Source organism: Balaenoptera ricei, chromosome 17 (assembly GCF_028023285.1).
Source record: "Balaenoptera ricei isolate mBalRic1 chromosome 17, mBalRic1.hap2, whole genome shotgun sequence".
Lineage (NCBI taxonomy): Eukaryota > Metazoa > Chordata > Mammalia > Artiodactyla > Balaenopteridae > Balaenoptera > Balaenoptera ricei.
Genome location: NC_082655.1, coordinates 70,855,588 through 70,877,608, shown reverse-complemented (window position 1 = coordinate 70,877,608; position 22,021 = coordinate 70,855,588). Strand labels below are relative to the sequence as shown.

At 37.9% G+C, this 22,021-nt stretch overlaps 2 protein-coding genes across 4 annotated transcripts in view; one reads left to right on the top strand and one right to left on the bottom strand.

Annotated features, from left to right (window-relative positions):
- Positions 1 to 18,363, top strand: part of DNAJC5B (DnaJ heat shock protein family (Hsp40) member C5 beta) — a 57,688-nt gene extending 39,325 nt beyond the window's left edge. The window contains exons 3-4 of the mRNA XM_059901837.1: positions 2,272 to 2,443; positions 18,269 to 18,363. Coding sequence (XP_059757820.1) covers positions 2,272 to 2,443; positions 18,269 to 18,363 — 267 coding nt within the window. The remainder of the gene's footprint in view (positions 1 to 2,271; positions 2,444 to 18,268) is intronic.
- Positions 1 to 22,021, bottom strand: part of PDE7A (phosphodiesterase 7A) — a 361,811-nt gene that overhangs the window by 319,288 nt on the left and 20,502 nt on the right. The gene's annotated exons all lie outside the window — the stretch shown is intronic.

Here is a 22,021-nt window from a genome sequence, read left to right as displayed (position 1 = left end):
TCTGCAGCCTAAAGCCTCATTTGCCTTCTGCAGTCCTCAGAATTCCTTTTCTTGGGGATAACTGGGATTCCCACTGAAACCTCCTTTCTTTATCATTGAAGACTTGGGAGGGAGATAAGTTTCTGCCTAGAGGATTTGGAACTTAGAATGAGAGTGTACATATTGTCAATGTCATTTATGATGATAGTTTGAATGTTTATGTAAAATACAGGTTTCTGTGGGAACCTAACCCCCAGGTATGACACTGTTTCCATGGGAAGGTACATCTGGAGTTCTAGATAATTTACACACTAGCACCTGACTGCCTATTGGGGCCTACCTGCATAAAAAGGAGAATAGATTTCCTTGCCCAGGAAGTTGACAAAATTGATCAAAATTCATATAGGCAAGCAGAAGCTGTTCAGTAGTGTAAGAGATATACATAAAATAATTCCTGATGTGGCTCTTTAAAAATAAGGCTACAAAGAAATCTACCTTCCCCTTCTGCTCGTGCCAAAGCCTAATTGCCCAGTGCCCTTTAGAGTGGCCTGGCACATAGTGATCATGTATTAAGTATGTATTACATGTATGAATCAGTGTACCAATCTGAAAATATTTTAAAAACAATGGACACCTACTTATGCCTTGTACTGCACTGAGCGCTTCAAGCATAACGCAAGGTTATTTCTGCAACAGGCAAGTAATCTAGTTGGAATAATTAAAGAACAAAACAATACATGTATTAAAGGAAATTTTCAGAGAGGAGAAAAAATATGGGAATGGAATAGTGAAAGCAAGAAAGGTCAAAAGTAGGTAAAAAAGGGGGTGCTTGTTGGGGCACTGGCTCAGGAACACTGCACAGGAGGGTCTTAGAGGCAGTTGGTGAGGAGGAAGGTTTTTTGTACTTTTCAGAATAATTTAAGAAATTTATGACTCTGAAAATGTAGCGAATCCATAGCAAAGAGATTATTGGTGTGAGGGTGTATAAAATCACTATTTCAAATAACATATTTTTAATAAAATCACAAACTTATTTTGCTCAATTAACAATAATGGGCTTTTTTCACTTCAAATTGGGTTGGGAGAGTTTAATCTTTAGTTATGGCGAACTTAGTGAGGAAACCTTTTATATGCTCGTGGGGAAATCCGGGTGCTGTTCACTAGGAGGAACAAATCATTTGTTTATCTGCTAATCAATTAATACATTCATTAATTCAGTAGGCATTTACTGTCGACCACACTCCAGGTACTAAATCCTTAGGCAGAGGAGGGATTGAAAGACAACTAACATATAGTTTAGCCTTGAAGAAGCTCACAGTCTGAGACAGAATTATAAACTAATCACTGTCTTAAAGTGTCAACAAAACAAGACTATGGTAGACATTTGTATGGAGTACAGTTGGGGCACAAAGGAGGGAGTAATTGTTCTGGAGGAGGTGGGGATCAGGAAAGATGTCAGACAGAGGATCTTTGAGATAATCTTAAACACGGAGTGGGTATTTGCTAGATGACTAGGGAATGGGACAGTGGGTGTCTAGGCAGATGAATCCATAGGGAGAGCAAAGCTCTGCAAGGATGGCAGGAACAGGGCCATGCTGGTGCAGGGAAGGCACTGGAAGAGGCCAGATGACCATTAATAAGGAGCTCCAGCCTTTTCTAAGAGGCAGGAGAGTCGCTGCATGGGGTCAAGAGAACATGTCAGAAAGCTCCAGCAGCAATGTGCAGAGTGGGCTAGAGGCAGGAGTGGAAGCAGGTAGGTCAGCTAGGAGGCTACTGAAGTGTCCAGAGCAGAGATAAGGGGATCCATTCTAAAGCCCTACCAATCAGGAGAGAGACAATGGGGAGGGGGCAGAGATGGTGAGGAGAGAGACTGCAGGACCTGGTGACTGAGCGGAACGTGGTGGTGTCAGGACTAGCTATCCCTAGCTCTTCTTGGTGAGAATGATTCAGTGCCCTGGGTTAGCTCATGTGACCTGTAGAGGTTATGTTTGTTGGTTTGTCTGCTCTGCTCTTAATAATGATCACCATGGCTTAGAGAATAAAGAAGAAAATGTCATGCTTCATTACTTTGGCTGCAAGTCACTTGTTCCTGGCTTAACTTGTTAGGTAAAACTTTATGAGGAATTTGTTTCCAAGGAAACTAAAAAGATAGTCCTCCATGGAATAAGGACGAGGGTGAACTGTGGTGCCTTCAGGTCTCTGGAGGTACATGGGTACACACTTGATTTCTGGGGTCTCCTACACCCCCCACTACCCCTCACCCCTGTTTTGCTTTGCCTCTGTTTCCCCTAGACTTTGTTTGTCATCATTGGCCTCTTGACCGGCTGCTATTTTTGCTGCTGTCTGTGCTGCTGTTGCAACTGCTGCTGTGGACGCTGCCGGCCTAAATCATCGATGCCAGAAGAGGACTTCTATGTGTCCCCAGAGGATCTTGAGGAGCAGATCAAGACTGACATAGAGAAAGGTACAGTAAGATGAGAACAGAGTAGGGGGTGTCTCTTCATAGGCCTGGCCAAGCACCGGGCCCCATGGTGATGGCTATCACTAAAGTGAGAGAGGTACAACAACCAAATGGGGGGAATGCCATTGACTTTCACCTTTGGTACCTCTTTTGGAGAGGATGAAAGGACAGTTACCTTTACCAGCCACAGAGAAAAGCAGAACCTGACACTACTGTCAGAAAGAAGTCATGAAATATGCTGATCACAAAGCAAAGCTAGTACAATTCACAGTCGCATTACAAAAGAGTGAACTGTGGGTTCAGGGAGGTTTGGGTGGGAGTGCCCAGGGGTAGGAGAACCAAGGTAGAAATTTCTCCCAGGAAAAGCATTTCAGCCTGTTACTTTAGGATCTCTATTTAGATAGAAGGGAATGGACATCAAGAGAAGTCAACAACCCTTGACTTTTCTTCTTTTTGATTACTTGATAATGAGTTTTGGGTAAAACTGGGGGAGGGTAGTCTTTCTTCCCCAGAAATGCAGCTTCCTTCCCAAACCACACATTCAGAGCTAGCCTCAAACCAGCATCAAGAATACTGTCCGATATAAACGGGACTGTCTGCTCTGCTAAACCATCTGCACATGTCTATCAATGTGTGTGCATGGCCATGATAGATTACTTGATTCTTCAAGTTCACTAGACCCAGCAATGATAAAGAAAAAATATAAAGAAAGACAACAATCTCACAGAATTCACATCATCAGGAATACTTCATATTCTCTGGGAAATGCCTTTGTTTAAACAAACTGGAGTCAAACCTGCCATCATCCTTTCTGTCTTGCAGCCATAATCCTACTGTCATTTTCTCCTGCAGAATGCATCATTATTCTGGATAATAGACTTTATCGCTAAGTCACAAAGAAGCCTGGACAGCCAAATAAACAATTCAGCCAGTGACCCACTGCTGTCAGAACTGCGGAAATTAGGCATGGTGCACTTCTGTGTACTGTACTCTGATTCTTTTGATCACAATGAAGCAGAAATTCCATGACATTAGACAGAGGAGAGACTGTTTAAAGGCTTCCAGATACTTTCAATTCCCTATCAAATGTGATGCTAAGTAATATCCAGTTATTACCCACCCTGAGTCCAGCTTAAAGAAAGGAGTCTTCAATCATGTGAATTGTACTTAGTCTCAGACCATTTTAGGATTGGGAGATCAGAGAGGACAGAAGGGATTTTCCTGCAAGCTGTCATTCCTTCCCATGGGGACCACTGGGTGGCCAGTCTGGCAAACAGGGGGTTTGCTCGCACCATTTTTTATTACTGCCCCTGGAGCCAAATTGGAGGCCCATGGTGAAATATAATTACAACTTTCTTTTGCTTTATTTGGGATATAAAATGACAAATCTTCTAACAGGGCACACACCCCAAAAAGAGCAAGCAAGCTGTATTACTCGTAAATGGGTTAAACAGAGATACACACGTACAAACTCTTCTTCAGGGAAGAGCCAGTGACTTCGGCATAAGTTGCTTAAGAATGATGAGCCCAGTGCATTCGTCTCATCTGCTCTTTTGAGGGAGATAAACTGTTATTAGATCATGTCAGGGGTCGCTGGGCCCATTGTTCATAGGATCTCCCATAATATCCATCAACCCAGTCCAGTCACTGACAGAGGATAGGAAGGGGCAGTTAGACAAGAGAGTACTGCCATCGTCACCCACTGTGTCAAGCTTATCTTAACTTTTCCTTTATAGTGCGGGAACCAAAACTAGGTGAACTGAACCTAGATACCTCAAATCCAGTCTGCCACACTTTTCTGAAAAGCCTCAAAGTCTTTCCTTTTTTAAATTAGATAAAAGCTCCACCAGGGCATTTCAGCAGACCTTCTTTGCAGAAGATTTCTTTTCTGGAACAGAAATTCATACTCAGTGCCAAATTACACCCAGATTTCCTTCCTGCAGAGTCGCTGGTGATAAATCTACGTGCCGCTCACTGTTCTCAGTTCTGACACCCCAGAGCTACCAATTCCATTGCAGAGGTCAGATTCCAGACTTAGTAAGTCACGAACCCATTTGACTGTGTTACTATTAGTCTTAACCAAAAGGAAAAGCTCTATCCTATTACTAAATATTTAAAAGCTCCTATGCAGAGTTAATCAAGGTTTTCAAGGGCCAGAAACTTACACAATTTGGACAGTCCCTTTAGAGAAAAAGAATATAAAATTACAAATACAAAATTAGATCTGAAAGTGAATACTTATTTATAACAAAAAAAAGAAATTACAAAAAATTGCAAAGCTTAAAAACTGATAAATATCTTAAATATCATAAAATTTGAAAAATAGCAATAGTTTAATTAACTGCCTGACACACCTTTATAATACTTTCCCCCTATGCTTTCTGGGTGCATATTCTTTGATTGCCTCTTCATTTAATAATAATTTCATTAATATCACTTCCTGTAGGGAGAATAGAAAAATAATTGTCCTTCCTCTAGCATGTTTCTTCAAAATTTTTTTTTTATTATTGGTAGATTAGAAAAGTTTCAGTATTACAACTCATTATAGATAATGTTGTCTAAATTTTTAGGGATTGTTGTCAGATTTAAGAAAACTCCTATCTAGTTTATTTCATATACAAGATGTAAATTTGGAAGAATTTTTCCACAGACCAATTCTGACTACACATTTCAAACCTTGTTGCCCCTCCATCACCCAGTACTTCCAGGATCAGAGCCCACTGGACACATTCATAATGTGTGACACCATGTCTGGCATGGATCTTCGTGTCCCCTGAGCAATTAAATTGGGATAGTGAGCTATAGGAGTTATCTCTAAAGCCATTCCTATGCCAGTATGACGAGCAATAGTTATACACAGAGTTGCTGCAAGCCACAGAAACATAGTTTCTGTTCAAGAGTAGTTGTACAGGGTGGGATTTGCTAGTAGAGAGGAGAGATTTGCTTGGGTTACTGTGTCTCTTTCAAGTATGTGAAAGAGTGTAATCTAACTTCTACCCTTAAGAAATAAAGGAGGGAAGTTCAAAACAGTGGCATCTTCAACATTCCCTGGAAATTTCAGAACTTGTAAACTGATTCCCATCTCTTTCTCAGAATAAAAATATAATCCCAGTGGCATTCTAGGAACACAGGGGAATTCTATTATTCTTATGAATCAATTAGGAGCAAATAGAAGAGAGACAGTGTCTTGGGGGGTTGTCCATCCCCCCTTTTTTGTCTTGGAAAATTTGAAGCTTGAAAGATAAAGGTGACAGATACCAGGTTATTTCCCTTCCTTTCAAATGTTCACAAATTAGAAGTTCCGCTTTGTGAAATTTTGAGTGTTATATTTAAAACAAGCTCATTTAGACCTTATACTCCTCTGTTAGATAAATGCCACAATGAAGTCACAATTCTACCAGTCAAGAGGGCTTTAGAGACCATCTTGAGATAGAACACCATTCCCTGGGACTGTGTGTGTGTGTGTGTGTGTGTGTGTGTGTGTGTGTGTGTGTGTGTGTGTGTGTGTGTGTGTGTGTGTGAGAGAGAGAGAGAGAGAGAGAGAGAGAGAAAGAGAGGAAGGAAGGAAGGAAGGAAGGAGGGAAAGGAGGGAGGGAGGGAGGGAAAGGAGGGAGGGAGGGAGGGGAAGGAAGGAAGGAAGGAAGGAAGGAAGGAAGGAAGGAAGGAAAAGAAAGGGAAAAATGAAGAAAAAAGAAAAGAGAGGAAGGAAGAAGGTATAGAAATGAGCATAAATGGAAACCTGTTATCTCTAAATACCCTGGCAAAGCAAACCAAAAATACAAGAGATAAGTTCAATTTTTTTCCAAGCTGCAAGCAGTGGACTGAAAACTTTCAGTTAAACTCTAAAATTTTCTTGCAGAGTCATGATTTCCCCACTTTTTTGAAGGAGAGGAAATAAAGTATTTAAGGGAGAAGATTTTATAGTGGGTTGACCTTGGATCTAAAAATGTGAGATTCAGAGCACAGAAAAATCTGTTGACTGCTTAACTGTTCTTGCTACTCACCTGGGTGAAACCCAAATAAATTCACAGCCATTGAGCTGAAGAGGCCATATGGCTTGTAATTAGACTCGCTCTCAGCCAAGATATTGAGACATTTATTACATTTGCTGTTCAGCATTCATCACACTTTACTGCCCAGGAAAAGGGCACCAAGGAAGAGATTAAATTCATCCTTCCTCTTTTCACCAATCCCACTCAATCTCCTTCCTATCCCCTTCCCCCCAGTCAAAAGGAACTGATTTCTAAAAATAATTCATGGAAAATAATTCTTGCAACTAGTCCAAAGCCCTTTGCTGCTTCTTTATAGGAAAATAACAAGTAAGCACCATCAAGGCCCTGGGCCGGGAGAGCAGGACAAGTGAGTCAGCTCACAATGCTACCCCAGAAGCTGCTCAAAGTGGACCCAAGGTTTCTTCAGATTTTGCCTGCTAAGGTTCAGTGAGCAAATTTACTAGACAGGTTTATCAAGACAGTCTTTTCACAGAAAACATTCATTGAGCACTTAATATTTGCCCGACACTACACTAGGGGCTAGAGAAAAGAAAGACGCGGTCCCTGCTGTCTTGGACCTTACAGTATCGCAGAGGAGATGGGAAGACAAGTACTCAACAAATAGTCACACAATGAGCTAGCTAACTTACAGGTATGATAAGTCTGCCAAAGGAGAAGCAACGGGGCTGTGACAGTGAACGCTAGGCGGGCCTGACCCGGATGCAGGTGAGGACAGCTTCCCAGAGGAGGTGACATTTAAAGCTGAAAACGTAAAGAATGAGGAGGAGTTAGGGGTGGGAGATTATGGGGAAGGAGAACCCTAGAAGGGAGGAATCTTGACACCAGCACAGCATCTGGCACAGCACCTCCCAGCACCCTGTGGATAATGGTGAATGGAGCTCTAGATGCCAGGCAAGGCAGGGATAGTCACATTAGGCTGTTCTAGTGATCAGTTTGATCAAGGAACTGAATGAAGAGGAAGTTACGCAGAGAGCATATTTGCAAATAACCCCAAACTGGGATATACCCAGACAAGGGCTCAGACCATCAAAGTGAAATGTGATGGACGGAAAGCAGCTGGAATCCTGGACAGTTTGCTAGATAAGAGCAAGAGCAGCAGGATTTTAACTAGGAAGAGGGGAAAGGGAGTTGAGAGAAACCCAGGAGGTTCTGAGGAAGAAAACGCAAAAAGGTACAGGTGAAGTATTATTCAGCCATAAAAAGGAATGAAGTACTGATACACACTACAGGGTGGATGAACCTGGAAACATTATGCTAAGTGAAAGAAGCCAGACACAAAAGGACAAACACTGTATGATTCCATTTACATGAAATATCCAGATTAGGGACATTCATAGAGGAAGAAAGCATACTGGTGGTTGCCAAGGCGTGGGGGGAAAAGAGAAACAGGGAGCAACTGCCTAATGGGTCTCCTTTTGGAGAAATGTTCTGTAACTAGATAGAGGCAGTAAATTATATATTTAGTACACTGTGAATGTACTAAATTGTTCACTTTATTTATTTATTTATTTAAATTTAATTTTATTTATTTTTGGCTGTGTTGGGTCTTCGTTGCTGCGCACGGGCTTTCTCTAGTATGGTGAGCGGGGGCTACTCTTTGTTGTGGTGCGTGGGCTTCTCATTGTGGTGGCTTCTCTTGTTGCAGAGCACAGGCTCTAGGTGCACGGGCTTCAGTAGCTGTGGCACGTGGGCTCAGTAGTTGTGGTGCGCGGGCTTAGTTGCTCCGTGGCATGTGCGATCTTCCTGGACCAGGGCTCGAACCAGTGTCGCTTGCATTGGCAGGGGGATTCTTAACCACTGCGCCACCAGGGAAGTCCCAAATTGTTCACTTTAAATGGTTACTTTTATGTTATGTGAATCTCACTTTAATTAAAAAATATCTGTAGTAGATGAGAGAGGGGATGTGACTACAGAAGGAAACTAAGCACCCTTTCTTCAGAGAAGGGGAAGGTTCTTTGTTTCGTGCAAATTCACCCATGGCAGGGAGTAGAAGATACCACAAAGCATCAGTATTCACAAAGTGTGGGGAAATGAGAAAGTTGATTATCAGTCTTTTATGCAGCTACCTTGAGAGCAGTACACTATTAGTAGCTAAGACAGAAAAGGGCTTTGAAGTCAGTCCCATTTCAAGCCCCGACTCTATTAGTTACCAGTAGAGATTTTGGGGGTAATTCACTTAACCATTTTATCCCTTATTGTTTTTACTTATCAGGAACATACAAATGAACATTATGTGCCATTACCTTTAAGTTCTTTGCTTGCTGTTCCCTATTTAGAGGTAACTGTTATCCTAAATCATCTGTAATCATTTTCCTTTTTTAAATTTCTGTTTTATTGAGATATTTAATTGACTACAGCACTGTATAAGTCTAAAGTGTACAGCATAATGACTTGACTTACATATATTGTGAAATGATCACCAGAATAAGTTTAGTTAATATCTATCATCTCATATAGACACACAAAAAAAGAAAAAAATGTTCTTTTCCTTGTGATGAGAACTTTTAGGATCTACTCTGTTAGCAACTTTCAAATATGCCACAGAGCAGTGTTAACTGTAGTCATCATATTGTATATTACATCCCCAGTATTTGTCTTAGAACTGGAAGTTTGTACCTTTTAACCACATTCATCCAATTCCTTGTCCCCTCACTCTCTGCCTCTGGTAATCACAAATCTGATCTCTTTTTCTATGAGTTTGGGTTGTTTTTGTTTTTTTAGATTCATATATAAGTGAGATCATACAGTATTTGTCTTTCTCTATTTGACTTACTTCATTTAGCATAATGCACTCAAAATCCATCCATGTTGTCACAAATAGCAGGACTTCCCTCCTTTTTATGGCTGAACACTAGTCCATTGTATATATACACCACATTTTCTTTATCCACTCATCCATCAATGAACACTTAGGTTGTTTCCACCCACATCTTGGCTATCATAATGTAATCATTTTCTTACTATTTTTTTAGTATTACAACTATATATATTTATGTTCCTAATCAGTTTATTGTTTGGTTTTACATTTCTGAACTTTAAATCAATGAACTTATACTCAACAATTATCCTTCAACTTCTTTTTCTTCACTCAACATCATATTTCTGAACTTCATTCGTACTGTGATTGTCTTTCATTCATTTTTCACTGTTGTATAATATTCTTCTATGAGAATATCCCATAAAATTTATTTATCCATTCTACTGCTAGTGGATATTTGGGTATCCAAATCCACTTTTTTGCCATTACAAACAGGGCTATTACAAATATTCTTGTTATGAATGTCTCCTGGTGCATGAGTGCTAGAGTTTCCTAGGTATTGGGTTGGCCAAAAAGTTTGTTCGGTTTTAAGTAAAAATAAAAGACACGTTTTTCATTTTCACCAAGAACTTTATTGAACAACGTATTCATTAACTGAATGAACTTTTTGGCCAACCCAATATATACACAGGAGTGGAATACCTTAGTCAAAAGGTATGCATATCTACAAGTTATTAGATAACACCAAGTTGTTCTACAAAGTTGCTGCACTAATTTCCGCAAGCTAATGAGAGTTCCTACTGCTTCACATCCTTGCCATCACTAGACTATAAATGTGTGTCAGTCTGGTGGATGGGAAATGGTATACCATTGTGGTTTTAATTTTTTTCTCCTTGAATTCTTTCATAATCTTACTGGTTGTTTGGGTTTCTCTTTCTTTGAAATGCCTATTCAAGTCTTTTGCAGGTTTTTATTATATCATTTGCTTTTTTCTTACTGACTCTTTTTTGGGGCGTGGGTATTGACTCTGTTGATCATGTTTGTTTTAAATGAATTTTCCCAGTTTGTGACCTGGTGTTTCACTCTTTATGGTATCTTTTGATAAGCCAAAGTTCTTGATTTTAATGTAGTCAAAATGTCAATCTTTGCCTTTATGCTTAGTGATTTCTGTGTTTTGATTAAGAAATCTTTCCCTATCCCAAGGATACAAAGGTGTTCTCCTATATGCTCTTCTCAAAGTTTCATAGTTTTGCTATTCATGTTTATGCGTTTAATAACCTGGAATTGATTTCTGCAAGTGCTATGATGTAGGGTTCCAATTTCATTTTTTTCCATATAGAAAACAAATTGTCCAGCACACTGATTTCTAGTCTTGATTTTGACATACATTAAGTTTTAATAGATATATGGAACAGTTTCTGGGCTTTCTGTTCTGGTCCATTGGTCATTTTGTCTATCTATATGCAACACCAGGCCCATTTATAATAATTCATAACACTGTTCAGGCAACTTTTCCTAATTTGTTCTTCAGGACACTCTCACATATCCTTGGCCTTTTGCTTTTCTATATAAATTTTAGAATAAGCTTTGTTAAGTCCTGTACCAAAATTTCTTTAAACAAAATATTTGGGATCTTGATTAGAATTGCAGTGACTGTAGATAAATTAGGAAGAATTGACATCTTTAAAGAATGTGAGTCCTCTAATATGTGACATGGTATACCTCTCCATTTATTTAGGTTTTCTTCATTGGCTTTCAATAAAGATATCTCTTTTATATCTTTGGTTGCATTGATTCCTAATACTTTATCCATTTTCATACAATTATAAATAAATTATTATATATTAGTTGTTGACTTGTTTTTTAGTATATAGAAATGTACTTTTTTTTTAACATTGATTTCGAATCCAAGAAACTAGCTAAACTCTCTATTTCTAATTATTTATCTGTAAATTCTTTAGGGTTTCTACGTACCTATCTATATCATTTGTGAATAGTGATAGTTTTGATTCTTCCTTCCCTTCCCTTATCATTTTTTTAGCCTTTTCCTTGCCTTTCTGTGTTTGTTGAGACTGCCAGTAAAATGTTGAAGAGAAGATGCTTTCAAGATTGCATAATGACAGTGAAGTTTGCTGTAGGCTTTTGATCAGGTTAAGAAAGTTGTCTTCTATTACTATTTTTTTAGAATACTTTTTTCTTCACCAATTGAGATGGTAATGATTTTTCTCCTTTAAATTGTTCACATGAAGAACTATATGAATTGTTTCCCAACGTTAAAACAATCTTGAATTCCTGAGATAAACCCAAAGCAGTCATAATGCATTAAATATTTTATTTTTTTATGAAATGTGTTTGCTAATATTTTGTTTTAGATGTTTGCATCTGTGTTAATGAGACTGGCCTATCATTTTCCCATCTCAAACTTTCCTTATGGGTTCTATATCAAGATTATGCCTCATAAAATAAATTAGGAGTGTTCCCTTTTAACTCTTGAAAAGTCTGTGTATTACTGGATTTATTTCTTTCTATAGGACTGTGTAGACTTTTCTGGGCTAATGTGTTTTTATACAAATTTTAAATTATTGATTCAATACATTTAATGTTTATAGGCCATTTAGGTTTCCTTTCTTCTTTATTAAAACAATTAGTTCTTCAAAATTTCCTCTTGTTACCTTTTACACATCTATAGTATCTGCATTTTTGTCCCATTTTTCATTCCTTATATTGGTTATTTCTGCTTTCCTTTTTTAGCCATTCTCACCAGATATTTGAAAATTTTATTCTTCTCAAATATTGTCAGTTTTATTGATTCTCCTGTATATTCTCTCTACTTAATTTCTATTTTTTATTATTTCTCTTAATTTATTGTTGTTAATTTTCTAACTTAATTTTTATACTTCTTAATTTTCAGTCCTTCTTCTTCTCTGATATTAAGCTATTAAGGCTATAAATTTTTCTGTAAGTACCAGTTTGGCTTTACATACACACACGTACATATATGTTCTTATAATCTAAGTCTGAAATATTTTCTTATTTCCATTATGATTTTTTCTTTAATCTATAAGTTAGGTCTATATGTGTCTTAATTTGTAAACCTGTGGGGTCTTTTCTCATTCTTTATTATTGTTTGTGTCTAACTGAACTGCATTATTGTCAGAAAATGTGGACAGCATGAAACAATATTTTGAAATGTCTTGAGGCTTGCTTAGAGCCTAGAACTTAATTGATTTTACGTATGTTCCACATTGCTTCAAAACAGTACATTTTGCATTTGTTAGGTTCACTGTTCCATGTATGACTATTAAATAAAGCTAATTTGTTGTATGTATTAGTTTGCTAGGGCTGCTGTAACAAAGTACCACAGGCTGGGTGATTTGAAAAACAGAAATTTATTCTCTGGCAATTCTGGAGGTTAGAAACCCAAGATCAAGGTGTCACAGGATTGGTTTCCTTAAGGCTGCCCTTCTTGGCATGTAGATGGTCATTTTCATCTTGTGTCTTCACAAGGCCTTCCCTCTATGTATGATTGTGTCCTAAGTACACAAGTCATACTGGACTAAGGCCCACTCTGAGGACCTCATTTTAACATAATTACCTCTTTAAAGACCTCCTCTCCAAATATGGTCACATTCTGAGGGACTGGGGATTAGAACTTCAACATATGAAGGGGGTTGGGGGGCAGGGACACGATTCAGTTCACAACATTACACTTTTCAAATCCTTTATATCCTTAAGGATATTTTTGCTTGCTTTATCCGTCAGTTACTGAGAGAAGCATTCAAGTCTTCCACTGTGCTAATGGATTTTTCTATTTCTCTATAAAGTTCTGTCAATTTTTGCTTCCTATATTTTGAGGCTATGTTATTAGCATATATAAGTTTATAATTTTTATGGCTACTTGGTTAATTGAATATGTTATTATTATGTAGTTACCCTCTAGCTCTAGCAATGCTTTTTGTCTCATACTTTGTTTTTAAAATACAGTTATATTAGCCTTCTTTTCATTAGTGTTTGTGTAGTAAATATGTTTCCATCCTTTTATTCTCAACGTTTTTTTGTCCTTATGTTTTTTGATGTGTCCTTTGTAAACAGCATATTGCTGGGGGGATTTATTCAGTCTGGCCTTGTTTTTTCTTTTAAATAAAGTCCATTTGTATTTTTTATAACTAATGATATATTTTTTTTCTATGAACTTACTCTTTGTGAGAGACAGTATAGCACGGTCTTTAAGAAAACAGATTCTGAGAAATACTGCCCAGGTTTTTTTTTTTTTTTTTTTTTTTTTTAATTAATTAATTTATTTATTTATTTTTGGCTGTGTTGGGTCTTCGTTTCTGTGCGAGGGCCTTCTCTAGTTGTGGCAAGCGGGGGCCACTCTTCATCGCGATGCGCGGGCCTCTCACTATCGCGGCCTCTCTTGTTGCGGAGCACAGGCTCCAGACGCGCAGGCTCAGCAGTTGTGGCTCACGGGCCTAGTCGCTCCGCGGCATGTGGGATCTTCCCAGACCAGGGCGCGAACCCGTGTGCCCTGCATTAGCAGGCAGATTCTCAACCACTGCGCCACCAGGGAAGCCCCTGCCCAGGTTTTAATACTAGCTCTATTCCTTACTACCTGTGTAATGTAGGCTAGTTACTTAAAACATTCTGTCCCTCAGTTTATCTGTAAAATAGCTATCATAATTACCCTACCTTGTAGTGCTATTATTGAGTTAATATACATAAAGCACTGAGAACAGTGCTAGACACATAATAAGTACTATATACATGCTTTCTGTTAATATTTTATTATTATAATTATCACTTTAAGTTGGCATATTTTTTCTGTTTCTATTTTCTTTCCTTTTTTTCTTTCTTCTGTACTGATAGAATTTTTTTTTTCACGTTCCATTTCTTTCTCTCCTCCAGTTTGGAAATTATATTCTCTGTTCTATTTTTTTAGGGCTGCCTTAAAAATTTATCAAGCATACTTAAGTTACCAAAGTTGAAAGTTAATTCTTATCTTTACCCTCTCCTGAACAATACAAGAACTTTATAACTCTTTAATTCTCATCATCTCCTTTCTGATTTACATACTATTGTCATTTTTTTATCTCAATTTTAAGTCTCATAAATTATTATTGCTTCATATAATACATAATTGTTTAGTTTTACTTACAAATCTACTAATCATTTCTATATACAGCACAAATTTTTCCATATGATAACACTTCTTTCTGTCTGAATTATAACTTTTAAATTAGGTCTGCTGGTGGCACAACTTCTGTTTTTACTGTCTGAAAATACCTGTAAATCATGCTTAAAAAAATAAATGTAGCAATAAGAGGGTTTATCAACAAATTTAGGTTGATATCTTCTTATAGTATATTGTAAATATAATTTCATAGTTTTCCGGCTTCCATATCTGCTATTGGAAAGTGAGATTGCTTTAAGAACCGTTATCCTTGGTGTTCTTCAATATCACTAAGATGTTTAAATATGAATTTCTCTTTAATTTACCCTAGTTGGTTCTTGAATCTGTGGATTGGTGTCTTTTATCAATTCCAGGAAATTCTCAGCCATTAAATCGTCAAATATTACCTCGACTCTTCTTTTCTTTACATTTCTTTACGAAAGTCTTATTAAATATAAGTCAGAATATCACTCTATTCTTCATGTCCTTTAACCTCTTTCCTATTTTATATCTTTGTTTCCCTGTGTCACATTCTGATTAATCTCCTCAAATTTGTCTTCTATTCCATTAATTCTCTCTTTAGCTGTTAAACCCATTCATCAAGCTTTAAAAATTTCAGATGTTTTAATGTCTAAAAGAGATTTTTTATTATTATTAATTTCAAAATCCATTTGATCATTTTTTTTTAATGTCTGAAACATTTATATTAACATATTTCCATACAAATAACCCAATGAAAGTTTAGTATTAGTTGTTTTGTTTGTTTTTTTATACTGCAGGTTCTTATTAGGCATCAATTTTATACACATCAGTGTATACATGTCAATCCCAATAGCCCAATTCAGCACAACACCATCCCCACCCCACCACAGTTTTCCCCCCTTGGTGTCTATATGTCCGTTCTCTACATCTGTGTCTCAACCTCTGCCCTGCAAACTGGCTCATCTGTACCATTTTTCTAGGTTCCACATACACGCGTTAATATACGATATTTGTTTTTCTCTTTCTGACTTACTTCACTCTGTATGACAGTCTCTAGATCCATCCACGTCTCAACAAATGACTCAATTTCGTTCCTTTTTATGGCTGAGTAATACTCCATTGTATATATGTACCACAACTTCTTTATCCATTCGTCTGTCAGTGGGCATTTAGGTTGCTTCCATGACCTGGCTATTGTAAATAGTGCTGCAATGAACATTCGGGTGCATGTGTCTTTTTGAATTACGGTTTTCTCTGGGTATATGCCCAGTAGTGGGATTGCTGGGTCATATGGTAATTCTATTTTCAGTTTTTTAAGGAACCTCCATATTGTTCTCCATAGTGGCTGTATCAATTTACATTCCCACCAACAGTGCAAGAGGGTTCCCTTTTCTCCACACCCTCTCCAGCATTTGTTGTTTGTAGATTTTCTGATGATGCCCATTCTAACTGGTGTGAGGTGATACCTCATTGTAGTTTTGATTTGCATTTCTCTAATAATTAGTGATGTTGAGCATCTTTTCATGTGCTTCGTGGCCGTCTGTATGTCTTCTTTGGAGAAATGTCTATTTAGGTCTTCTGCCCATTTTTGGATTGGGGTGTTTGTTTCTTTGATATTGAGCTGAATGAGCTGTTTATATATTTTGGAGATTAATCCTTTGTCCGTTGATTCGTTTGCAAATATTTTCTCCCATTCTGAGGGTTGTCTTTTCGTCTTGTTTATGGTTTCCTTTGCTGTGCAAAAGCTTTGAAGTTTCATTAGGTCCCATTTGTTTATTTTTGTTTTTATTTCCATTACTCTAGGAGGTGGATCAAAAAAGATCTTGCTGTGATTTATGTCAAAGAGTGTTCTTCCTATGTTTTCCTCTAAGAGTTTTATAGTGTCCAGTCTTACATTTAGGTCTCGAATCCATTTTGAGTTTATTTTTGTGTATGGTGTTAGGGAGTCTTCTAATTTCATTCTTTTACATGTAGCTGTCCAGTTTTCCCAGCACCACTTATTGAAGAGACTGTCTTTTCTCCATTGTATACCTTTGCCTCCTTTGTCATAGATTAGTTGACCATAGGTACGTGGGTTTATCTCTGGGCTTTCTATCTTGTTCCATTGATCTATGTTTCTGTTTTTCTGCCAGTACCATATTGTCTTGATTACTGTAGCTTTGTAGTATAGTCTGAAGTCAGGGAGTCTGATTCCTCCAGCTCCGTTTTTTTCCCTCAAGACTGCTTTGGCTATTCGGGGTCTCTTGTGTCTCCATACAAATTTTAAGATGATTTGTTCTAGTTCCGTAAAAAATGCCATTGGTACTTTGATAGGGATTGCATTGAATCTGTAGATTGCTTTGGGTAGTATAGTCATTTTCACAATGTTGATTCTTCCAATCCAAGAACATGGTATATCTCTCCATCTGTTGGTATCATCTTTAATTTCTCTCATCAGTGTCTTATAGTTTTCTGCATACAGGTCTTTTGTCTCCCTAGGTAGGTTTATTCCTAGGTATTTTATTCTTTTTGTTGCAATGGTAAATGGGAGTGTTTCCATAATTTCTCTTTCAGATTTTTCATCATTAGTGTATAGGAATGCAAGAGATTTCTGTGCATTAATTTTGTATCCTGCAACTTTACCATATTCATTAATTAGCTCTAGCAGTTTTCTGGTGGCAGTTTTAGGATTCTCTATGTATAATACCATGTCATCCGCAAACAGTGACAGCTTTACTTCTTCTTTTCCAATTTGTATTCCTTTTATTTCTTTTTCTTCTCTGATTGCCATGGCTAAGACTTCCAGAACTATGTTGAATAATAGTGGTGAGAGTGGACATCCTTGTCTCGTTCCTGATCTTAGAGGAAATGCTTTCAGTTTTTCACCATTGAGAATGATGTTTGCTGTGGGTTTGTCATATATGGCCTTTATTATGTTGAGGTAGGTTCCCCATTTGATCATTTGAAAAACAAATCTAATTCTTTCTCTTCTGTGTCTGGTAAGTGCAGGATTTGAAGTCTTTCTGGGTCTGACTGGCTTTCTGTTGTTTCTACTGGCTCTCACTCAGTGTGCATTGTTTCTATGGGTAATGTTTCCCCTCCCCCCATCTCTCTCCCTCTCTCTCTATTTCTCCCTATCTCTCCCATCTCTCTGTTTTTTACTATGAGTTTATGTTTCTTGCAATTTGGGGGGGATTCTTTGAGGCCTGGGTTGAAGGTTGGGGCCATTCACTTCTGCTCTGTGCTTTTGCATTGGACCATTTTAAACTAAATTATCAGCCTGAGGTTTCTTAGAACACACAGGTATTGTAAATTTGACCTGTCAAATTGTGTGCTCATTAGCTTGCTAACAGACATTTTTAAGGGAACTCTTCACTTCCTCATCAAAACTCAAGACTAGCAAATTTCCTTGCAGATTTAAGGGTATGGTGATTTACATAGCACATAACCATTTGGGGTACTAGCTTTATGTGGAGAGCTTCCTATTAGACTCTTCACCTAAGCAAACTCTGGCTATTGACCTCTCTCCCAACTAGAGCCATATATGCAATTGTCCACTGCACGATTCTAGAGGTATTTTTCATATAGATACACACTGTAGTCTATATGACATGGGTGGCAGCCCTGTCCTCATCCCCACAAAATGGTGAAAACTAAAGCTCAAGTTTATCAGCTTTAGAAATTGCCTCAAAGTGAAATCTGGGCTTAGTGCTTTGGTTTTATAATTCTACAACTAATAGAACTTAAATGAAGAATAAAGACAGTGTATCCTCCCTTTTGAAGTCCTTTAAAGGGTAGGATCCTTAGTATCTTAGGAATTGAATTGATTTGCTAATCATCATTTCAACAAAAATATCTACCACTTGCCCCATTAAATGAAATGTAACATAAGAGGGTGTTTACTGGTTTTCTTTGTTTATTTTTAGATATGGACTTTCCAGTTGTCCTCCAGCCTACAAATGCAAATGAGAAAACACAGCTAATCAGAGAAGGACCTCGAAGTTATTGTACAGACTCTTAATATTGAGCCCATTGAGGGTCCACAGTACCTCCTCTTGGTTCAGTCATGTCTCCAGGTGGTCTTGATGGGGGAGGGTAGGGGACATGAAATGCTGTGAACTTTTCCACATTTGTATTTTATTTTTAGGTTAAGGAAAGATGATTGCTACATAATTTTCTCAGTATGCAGATTCACTCTTTGAGTAGAACTCCTAATGGAAACACACATTCCATTTTAATGAATAAAGGCCTGAAGAGTTGTTTTATGCTCCTTGCATGAGGTAAGACAGTGGCATTGGACAGGCTTATGAGCCTGCCCTTTATGTGAGCCAGACCTCATTCCTTATAGACTAAAGTAGTATTTCAAAACCGAAGCCACTTTTCATCTATTTAACTAAACGTAGTATTCATATCTGCCTTTAAATATCATCAGCAAAACAAACATGAGAATTTAGGAGGAATTTTTTGTGTGTGTGGAGATTTTTCCTGTCATATTCAATATGGCTACAGAAATATTTCAAAGGCAGGAAGAAATTATTAGGTAAAAACAAATCGCATTATTTTAAAGTATATTTTTGAAAGATTACAAATTGTCACTTACTGAAAACTGACAAATAAAACCAGGAAGGAAGAAGTTTTGTGTGTACTTGTAGATTGGCATAAAAACAAAAACAAAAACAAAACTTCAGCCTGGTTAAATGATATAAATGATCCAGAAAATCATTCTGGACCCAAGCCAGCCCCAAACAATGTGTTTGACAATTTTAAGTTAAAATAATTTTTGTCCAACAGGCTTAGATTAGCCAGACTAAGAAAAAGAAACACATGAGGTAAAGGACAGAATTCTAAATTCTACAGCCTAAATTTAAATTTAAAGGCATATCACTTACCCCATTTTCAGTGGGATTAATAACACTGACCAGAAAATGCTCTGCTCTGTGCACGTTGAACATTTATGCTCAGAGGTCATCTCTTCATTTACTTGTTTGATCCTTATATTCATCATGTGGTAGAAACCATATGCTATTTCTAAAATAGTAAGCAGCAAGTGTTTGTTTTTCCCCGGGTCTTCCTTAGTTCTTTATGTAATATTGCATTTTTCAAGATCTTGTTATGTTTTTATGTAACACTGCATGAAATGCCATTTCCTTTTTTCTTTGTTTCTTATTCTGCCTCACCACCAAATTACCGTTAATTAAAGTTAAATATACATTGTAAGTGGGAATTGGTGTTATAGCTGATAGTTCTGACATAACTCAAACTCTGCTCTAACTCTTGAGTTACTGGAATTCTTTTTTTAAATTGACATAATTAAGTAGAAAGAGCCCTGGTTTGAAAATTAAGAACCTGGTTCTGATCTAAGTGCTCACAAGCTAGCCCTGTGACCAAGTGAGATGAGAATAATATGGCTAATCTCTCTGACTCTGTTTTCATATCTTCTCTGTTTATATTCCTAATTGCTGAAAGACCAGGTGAAATAGCTGAAGTGAAAGAACTCTGAAAAGTCAAGTATTTAACAAGTATAAGATGGTTTTACATGAGTTTGTATATGTTGATACACATAGACAAATGTAATGTGACTTCTTATGTATATAAACTCTCTCATCCAACAAGACCCATGAAAATACCCAATACTAACAGTGCCAGTGACCAGTAAGTGCTCAGAACTCTACTCAACAATTGAGTGCTACTTTCCATTTGAAGGGAACAATGAGATAAACAGCCTCATCTGGGGATAATTTGAGCCGCTACATTTCCTTCCTGAGGACTCTAAGCAAACCATCAGTCCTGTTTTTGAATAGGAACTTACAAGTCACAAAGCTCATCTTCTCTTTCTCTCCCAGACCTCTTTTTTCTTTCTCACACGGAATTTTTTACTTCCACTCCCAGCTTTCCCAGAGAGCTGGTACAAGAGTGGCTGCGATGAGAATAGGGCAGGAATTAGAATCAGAATCAGATGGTGGAATTCCTGGAGGCATTCTGGCCAATGTTTCCCACATAGGGCTAGTTTCTAGTTACCACGGTTGTGGCAAATGCACGCACATGGATGTCTCTGAGTGAGGGAATGAATTCTACAGAATGCCCCTCAGCTACATAGAAACAAGGATCAACTCTCCATCTGAGGAGGGGCCACGTAAGCATCTTGTGGAGTTGCCATCTGGAATCACCTGCTATTATTCTGAATCCACAAGCATCTCAGCAAAGAAGCATCGAGGAAAGAAAGGACATGCTGACCATGATCCTCAGCAATGGTTGCATGGCTCCGGTTCATGCAGGGTTAAATAAACTGCCACTTCAGTGGCTCACTACCTAATCCTGGTCTCCAGGCTATCAGAGAAGGGGATTTCATATAAGGTTTCATAGGTCAACCATTTATTTATTTTTTTGCTGTCTTACATCAGAACATAAAAATATATATGCATTTTTATTTACCAAGATACACACATTTTATTTCTTTGAGCATAAATGACATTCTATTTCTACATTTCAAATGGTATGTAGACTAAAACACATTTGACATGGCCTGGTCTGGAAATACACTTACCTGGCAATGCACTGGCTGGTCTTCTGACCTATAGAAAGGGTTCCGATTAAGGCTACCTGATCTGTGACAGGCACAATCATGGTCCCCCCAGATGTGCACATACTAATTCTCAGGCCTTTCATGGCAAAACAGACTTTATGGATGTGATTATTAACGACCTTAAGATAGGGAGATTATACTGGATTATCCAAGTGGGCCCAATCTAATCACTCTGGTCCTTACAAATGGAGAGCCTTTCCTGACTATGGAGAGAGAGATGTGACTACAGAAGAATGGTAAGAGAGATAACATTGAAGATCAGAGAATGACTAGAGATATGCTTTACAGATGGAAGAGGAAAAGGGCCATGAGCCAAGGTGTGCAGGCAGCCTCCGAGAGCTGGAAAACCCAAGGAAATGGATTCTCCTCTAGAGCCTCCAGAAAGAAACACAGCCTAGCAACACACTGATTTCAGCCCACTGACACCCGTGTTAAACTTCTGACCGCCAGAACTGTATGAGTTTAACACTGAATCAGTGCTCCTCACTTGCTTCTTCCTTGTCCTTCTGACTCCTTGTTCTATATTTCTCTCTTGTTTCACTCCCTCATCCTGTCTCTTTAATTTTATTTTCTGCTTTGTCCCTTCTCTTCCATTTCTCAACACTCCGTCTCCTTCCCTGTCCCCCTCCTCCCACTTCCACCTTTCTTACACTTGACCATCGTTTCTCTGTTTTAGTCTCCTAATCTCTGCTCACCATTGTCAACTCTCTACTTTCACATTTACTGGAATTTTTAGATAAACTGAACTTTTGGCAATCTACCCCAACTGGTGTGGGGTGGAGAAGGGAGAGACAGGAAATAGTCTGGGTAACAGGATATTAGTAAAGGAATGTCTTCCCCCCTCCAACGTCAAGCACAAATAATCATAACGCTAATAGGCAAAGGGGGAACAAAAGTATTCTTCATTCAGTTCTCTGAGTATACTGACAAATAGAACTAATTTGTAGAGACCACATTATTTGAACGAATGGCAAGGTAATTTATTAGACATTAATTTTGGTTTGTCCTTAGTACTTTAGGAATCTCACTCGAAGGAATGAGTGCTCTCCTGATTTATCTTTAAAAGGTCACTCCCTTGCTGCCCTAGCCTCAGAGG